General features: G+C 36.8%; 1 protein-coding gene across 1 annotated transcript in view; it reads left to right on the forward strand.

Moving 5' to 3' along the window:
- Positions 1-7,410, forward strand: part of LOC106867999 (deleted in malignant brain tumors 1 protein) — a 43,043-nt gene that overhangs the window by 10,494 nt on the left and 25,139 nt on the right. Inside the window, exons 9-13 of the mRNA XM_052970316.1 lie at positions 731-894; positions 2,170-2,314; positions 3,124-3,284; positions 4,002-4,146; positions 5,786-5,953. Of these exons, the coding sequence (XP_052826276.1) occupies positions 731-894; positions 2,170-2,314; positions 3,124-3,284; positions 4,002-4,146; positions 5,786-5,953 (783 nt within the window). The remainder of the gene's footprint in view (positions 1-730; positions 895-2,169; positions 2,315-3,123; positions 3,285-4,001; positions 4,147-5,785; positions 5,954-7,410) is intronic.

Here is a 7,410-nt window from a genome sequence, read left to right on the forward strand (position 1 = left end):
GTCTTAGAAAACAAACAACAAAAAGATATCTTCAAATTGATGAGGTTTTTGTCCTTGGGTAAGAAGAAACATATTTGTCTTACATGCTGCATGATCCACGACAGTGTATAGCCTTTGTGGCACGGTGGCTAGTGCATCTTCCTCAGTGATCCTGAGAATTATATCAGAAAAGCGCAACGTCATAGGGGCGGGGAGCCTCCCATGTAGGGCAGGTCAAAGGACAGCGGTCAGACTAATATGGGGTGGCTCTTCTCAGAAGTAAAAATGGGTTTGCATAGGGTCAACGCATCATCATCATCATCATCATCATCATCATCATCATCATCATCATCATCATCATCACTACCGGCAGACGAAATATTGCTAACCATTTTGCCAGCTTGTTGCCTTGTGATAATAATAATGATAACGATGGCTTCAAATTTTGGTTCAAGGAGAACAATTTCAGGGGACGAGGCAAGTCAATTACATCGACCTTAGTGCTCAGCTGTACTTATTTTATCGACCCCGAAAGGATGAAAGGCAAAGTCGACCCAGATGGCTTTTGTACTCAGAACATAATGAAGGACGAAATGCTGATAAGCACGTTGCCCGGTGTGCTAACGATTCTGTCCGCTCGCCAACGTTGTTACATTGACAAATATTAGCACACCACAAACACACAAATGAAAATATAACAGCGATAACAAGGTGAGAAACATATTCACACATGATTCTTGTTTATTTGTAGCGATGGTGACGTCATATCCAACAAACTGTTTGGAAAAGGTTCTGGTAAAATATGGCTTGATGAGGTGAACTGCGATGGAAGTGAAAGTTCCATTGAACAGTGCGATTTCGATCCATGGGGAGTGCACGACTGTGCCGAAGATGGAGAAGCAGCAGTTAATTGCAGTAAGTGTTTTATTAGTCTTATTTATGAGTAGGTGAGAGACGGAGAGAAATGTTAGTGCCGTAGACAAAATGCTGAGCGGCATTTTCTCTGGCTCTTTACGTTCTGAGTTCAAATTCCTCCAAGGTCGACTTTGCCTTTCATCCTTTCAGGGTGGGCAACATAAAGTACCAGTCAAGCGCTTTGGTCAATGTACTCTACTCAATATGCATTCTACCGTCCTACAAAAAAAAAGCAAATTAGCTCTTAAATATACCAAATGATGAGATGGTCATATTTGGAGAGCTTTTGATAATAGGTCTGTTCGATCCGGACTGACCTGAGACTAAACAACAACTTATTGAATTGTGTTAACAATAAAGATTCAACTCCTTAAATATTACTTCGCTTTTCGTAAATGCTGATGGTGGTGATGATGATGATGATGATGATGATGACGATGATGATGATGCCTGAAGTTACATCAATAGAGTCTTCTAATACAGTGCTTCTCAAACTATCTGATGTGGCGTACCAGCAGTTTTTTTTTCTCCCAATGTGTCAGGGACTGGTAATATTTTTTAGTAATGTTAATTTATACCAGAAACGATATATACAATATGATGGCTTGTTGCCAACTTAATGTGGCAGTCCCAGGAAAGGGAAGAATGTTACTGTTATTTAGCCCCAAGAAATACTGTTTCTTATTTCTTTATTGCCCACAAGGGGCTAAACATAGAGGGGACAAACAAGGACAGACAAAGGGATTAAGTCGATTACATCGACCCAGTGTGTAACTGGTACTTAATTTATCGACCTCAAAAGGATGAAAGGCAAAGTCGACCTCGGTGGAATTTGAACTCAGAACGTAACGGCAGATGAAATACCGCTAAGCTTTTCGCCCAGCATGCTAACGTTTCTGCCAAGCTCGCTGTTTCTAGTTGGCTATGCAACACAAGTGTTCTGTCTCCTTAAGTTTTCAAATAGAGGAGATATATATATAATGAATATATTAAATGGGAAATATATATATATATATATATAATGCATATAATAAAGGGGAGATATATACATAATGAATATAATAAAAGTTGATAATTTTTTTTTTATCTTATATTTATTTTATAATCAAATAAAACAATATTACATAAGCATTTTATAATGTTTGCTTCTTTTCTGGAAATTCGCCGTGTACCGGCAGCTGATGGCTCGTGGACCGGCGCCGGTTCGCAGACCACCACTTCGAGTAGCACTGCTCTAATACATAATGCTGTTTTTTTTCTTTTTCTTTTACTCAGCTCACATCTCAGTAAGACTTGTCGATGGACTAAATTCAAGCGAGGGACGTGTTGAGGTTTTCTTCAATGGCATGTGGGGTACTGTGTGCGATGACCAATGGGATCGTTTCGATGCATTAGTCGTATGCCGGACGCTTGGATACAGGTAAGAAGCCTTTCATTGATATCTTGCGTCAACGAGTGACCATCTAGAAATAACAACCAAATCTGCCTCAAATCCACTGTGAATCTCTGTACACTGTATTTTACTTTTAAAGCTAAATTTGCGCAATTTTTTTTATGAGATTGTGATTTTTCTTCATCGGTTCACTTTTTGCATAGAATTTCGTCAGTTTTTCTGTTTGTTTTGTTTTGTTTTATTCTGTCTTTATTTTATTTTATTCTGGAGGCGCAATGGTCCAGTGGTTAAGGCAGCGGACTCGTGATCATAGGATCGCGGTTTCAATTCCCAAACCGGGCGTTGTGAGTGTTTATTGAGCGAAAACACCTAAAGCTCCACGAGGCTCCGGCAGGGGATGGTGGCGAACCCTGCTGTACTCTTTCACCACAACTTTCTCTCACTCTTTCTTCCTGTTTCTGTTGTGCCTGTAATTCAAAGGGTCAGCCTTGTCACACTGTGTCACGCTGAATATCCCCGAGAACTACGTTAAGGTTACACGTGTCTGTGGAGTGCTCAGCCACTTGTACGTTAATTTCACGAGCAGGCTGTTCTGTTGATCGGATCAACTGGAACCCTCGACGTCGTAAGCGACGGAGTGCCAACAACATGAAACACAGCAGGCGCCATTTAAATTGATGTATAACTTCCTAGAATCCAAATTCCTTCTGCAAACTTCGATACGAAAACACCAAACACTGCTTATCAATCAATCAATTATGAAATCTTTATTTTGAACTTTAATTGTATATATTTACTCTTTTTTCTCTCTTTTTTTTTCTTTCTTTTATTTATAGTGATGCTGTGGCCTTTTCAAAAGGATCATTTGGTGAAGGAATAGGGAAAATATGGTTGGAAAATTTAAATTGCAAAGGAAATGAGAGTTCTATCGGCGAGTGTGTTGACTCATGGGGGGGCACGCAATGTCATCATTGGGAAGATGCTGGAGTTCGTTGTTGTTAGTATTTTCCGAATAATTACCTCATCAATAAGGGTGATGGATTTGGCAAACTCGTTAGATTATCGGAAAAATTGCTTTGCAGTATTTCTTCAGGACCTTAACTGAGTTCAAATCCCACAGAAGTCAGCTCTGTCTTTCTCCCCTCCTAAAATGCACTTGCAGTCAAGATTACTGAAAGCGTGTGAGAAACCTCAAATTTATAGAAGATAATTTGAAAGCATGGCATTTGGAATTGTCCTTTAGATTAGCGGGTATGCGACGTTTTGGCACAGCTGTTTTGGCACCGCCAATGTGATGCCACTGATTCAATGCTGACATATGTGACATTGGGGTGGTTGGTGCTAGGAAGGGCATCCAGCTGTAAATACAGTGCCAAAACAGACACAGAAGTCTGGTGCAGTCTTCTGCCTGGCTGGCTCCTGTCAAAGCGTCCAACCCATGCCAGCATAGAAAGTGGACGTTAAACGATGATGAGAACGATGGGGACAATCGACTAAACTGATCCCAGAATTTGACTGATACTTATTTTACCAAACCTGAAAAGGTGAAAGGCAAAGTTGACCTCAGCGGAACTTAAACTCATAACGTAAATGCCGCAAAGCATTTTGTCGGATGTGCTAACGATTCAGCCAATTCACTGCCGTATTCGTTATGATAAAAACAATTCTATATTCGTAATTTTTTTGTTGTTTTTTTCCCCTTTTTGCTTCTCAGCCAATGTTTCTGTGAGACTGGTCGGTGGTAACAATGAAAGCAACGGCCGTGTCGAGGTGCTCTATAACAAACAATGGGGTACAATTTGTAGTGACCAATGGGATTTCTATGACGCTTTGGTCATATGCCGAATGTTAGGGTACAGGTGAGACAAGAATTCCTTCATTTAAAGTTATTGACGCTCTTTATACGTAATACATGGCTGGTTGGATGTTTTTCTTGAATCCTAGGATTTTAAAGCGCAGTTATCTGGTTTCCATGGTGTATAAATGACTGGGATCACGATATTCTCCCTGAATGGGACACCAGTCCGTTACAAGATTCACGGCCAAGAATTTTGAGTGAGATGGGCAAGTCAATCACTTTGGTCCCTGTATTTGACTAATAGTTTATTCTATGGACCACTGAAAGGGCGAAAGGCAAAGTTGAATTTGGTATGAGTTAAACTCAAAATGAATGTAAAGAGCTAGAAGAAATGTTGATAAGCATTTTGTCTGACGTTCTAAGGATTCTGCCAGCTCGTCACCTTTGGTTGAATGGATATTTCTTTCTACTCTAGGCACAAGACCCGAAATTTGGGGGGGAAGGGGCCAGTCGATTAGATCAACCCCCAGTACGCAACTGATAATTAGTTCATTGACCCCGAAAGGATGAAAGGCAAAGTCAACCTCGGTGGAATTTGAAATCAGAACGTAAAGACAGACGGAATACCGTTAAGCATTTCGCCCAGCATGCTAACTTTGGTTGAACGGATAACGTACTAGTTAAGCAAAACAAAATAACAAAAAAATTGCAGCTTATATATTTCAAAACCTTGTTGTGTGACCAAATCAGTGAATTCTCGTCGGTCAAGACCATTTAGCCTGTAAGTCGGTAACTCAGAGAAGCATATCCTATTTCTGATAAATTAATTGCTGGCCTTTCAAAGTTCAATCCATTTCCTAATGATAAACACCTACCTATCTGCAATTGTCCAGTGACCTAGCTAGTTCTTTAGTGGTTATGACTGTAGAAGACTGAACTGTATGTGTTTTTTTATTGCTTAAAGAATAATTTTATTATAATCCTCTGTATTACTTTCAAAACTCATGAAAAGAGATTTGTAATATACTAGTTGATGGCTGTTGTTATTTACCTGTAAATTTCTTCCGAGTTTTCAAGATTTAAACCAGCGCTGATTTTCAAACTATAGTTAGATCTTAGTTCAGGCCTAACTCTGAGTTTCCGAAATTAACCTCTTAACATATTATTATTCCATATATTTTCTTCAGAGATGTCTAGTAAATATATATTTGAACGAAAATATACATTCACTATACTCTGATGTTCTGTCATTTATTCCTAACCTGAAATACTTCGTTCAGGATGTTATTCCTGTTTTCTATCATTAACTATCAGTAATTATCATTTCTATCAGTAATTTCATAAAAAATCATAACTGATCCAAAATAATTTGTGTACTTATTCCTTCCTTATATACAGATTCAAAATAAATAATTTTAAAAAATACACTTTTGGCATGGAAATTGAAAAACGAATGTGTATGTTAAGAGGTTAAACATACCCACGATGTCACACTACACTCCACACAATAAAATTTTGCATGTCAGAGTGTATAGAATGGTTTCAACTGTCTTGAAGCATGGTATATCTGAAATAATCGACTGAGTAACTTTGTGACATGTTTCTCACAAGGTTACTGAATGAGGGCTCACTTGGACTTCATAACACTAATATTGATTGTAATAGTTTTAAGACGTAAAACACTTGATATGTTTTTGCAGTGACGGAGTGCCTTACAACGGACACAGTTTTGGCAAAGGTTATGGCCCAGTATGGTTAGGGAATGTGCAATGCACTGGAAACGAACGCTCGATTTCAGAATGTCCGTCAAGCTACTGGGGTACACACAGTTGTAACACTTCCAAGGACGCCGGTGTTTATTGCAGTACGTATTAAAACCTAGTTTTTATTATTTAAGTACTGAGGTTTGTAGAGTGGCTGGAATGGTCTGTAGAATGACTGGAATGGTCTGTAGAGTGGCTGGAATGGTTATTTCAGACTGTAGTAAATAAAGTATATAGTAATGTCCCTCTTCGGTCTGAATTCGCACTCACATAGGCTCAGTGTTTTCTTTTATTTTTGTAAAGGCTGATAAAATAAATACTAAACGTTTTAAAACTATAAATTGAAGAGATTGATAGTATAAAAACCAGATGAATAGCTTACGCATATGTTGTGTATGTTAATTTATGATATCAAAATGTGTGTGTGTTTGTGTGTGTGTGTGATAAGAAAAGGGATTAATAAATCCAGGCAGATATCTATACAAAGCATTCAGTGTTAAGCGAATTTGGTTAACTATATCAAAAAATCAGATCCCAATAAATTGAAGTAGATTTAGCACGCAAGGTAATTTTTCGTGTATGACAAGTAAATTCAAATATCGTTTAGAAAATTTTCAAGAAATTCGAAGTATAAGACGACAAGAACAAAAATGGAGAAAACCACATCTTTAATTGATGATTACACCATACATTAACGATGATCATTCTAGCGTACCAGCACATTTAGATTTAGAACAAAAGGATATAAAATACCAGTCAAATTAATATATGCTTAAGGAAGAATATAAGGTATCATTTCAGAGCATCGTACGTAATTGTGCAAAGGTTCCGCAACAACTTGGAAATTTAGATTACATAATCATTCTACTTCATTTACGTTTAAAAGAAAATGTAATTCAACGAATTTTAGTAAATGCATTTGGGATTTAATAGAAAGAAACATTAACTATGATTAAAGTGGTCCATTATTAGTTATGCACCATCGTACAATACTGGTAATTTTAAATGTAATCTTTGCTTTGAGGAGATCTGTTGTATAATTACTTCTAAATTATAATTATTATATTATAAAAGTAATTTTACATTGAAATGTTCTCATAGATATAGAATAACATTTAAATATTTCAATAATAAATAACCCATTAATTAGTTGCTTTTCCAGTAATGTAATATAATATTTTTAAAAAAAATTTTCAGCATATTTAATAGATAGACAACTAATTGTTGTGATGTAGAATTTCTATGTTAATTTTTTTTATTCTATGGTTATCTACTGACGTCATCAAAATTTTAATACTAAACTGACTTTTCTTAGAATATTATATTTCTTCTTAACGCTCTTCTTGTATGCATCCATCTATTGAAGATATTTTCTTTGTTCACTTCGAATTTAGTCCATTTTGGATCACCTTGATAACATTGTATTAGCATATATTTCTGGATATATTAATTTGACTCATATTTTATACGTTTTTTTCTATATCTAAATATGCTAAAGGTGTAATTTTCTTCATTCTTGTTCTTGTTACGTGTGTGTGCATATATATATATATATATATATA

This window comes from Octopus bimaculoides, chromosome 9 (assembly GCF_001194135.2).
Source record: "Octopus bimaculoides isolate UCB-OBI-ISO-001 chromosome 9, ASM119413v2, whole genome shotgun sequence".
Lineage (NCBI taxonomy): Eukaryota > Metazoa > Mollusca > Cephalopoda > Octopoda > Octopodidae > Octopus > Octopus bimaculoides.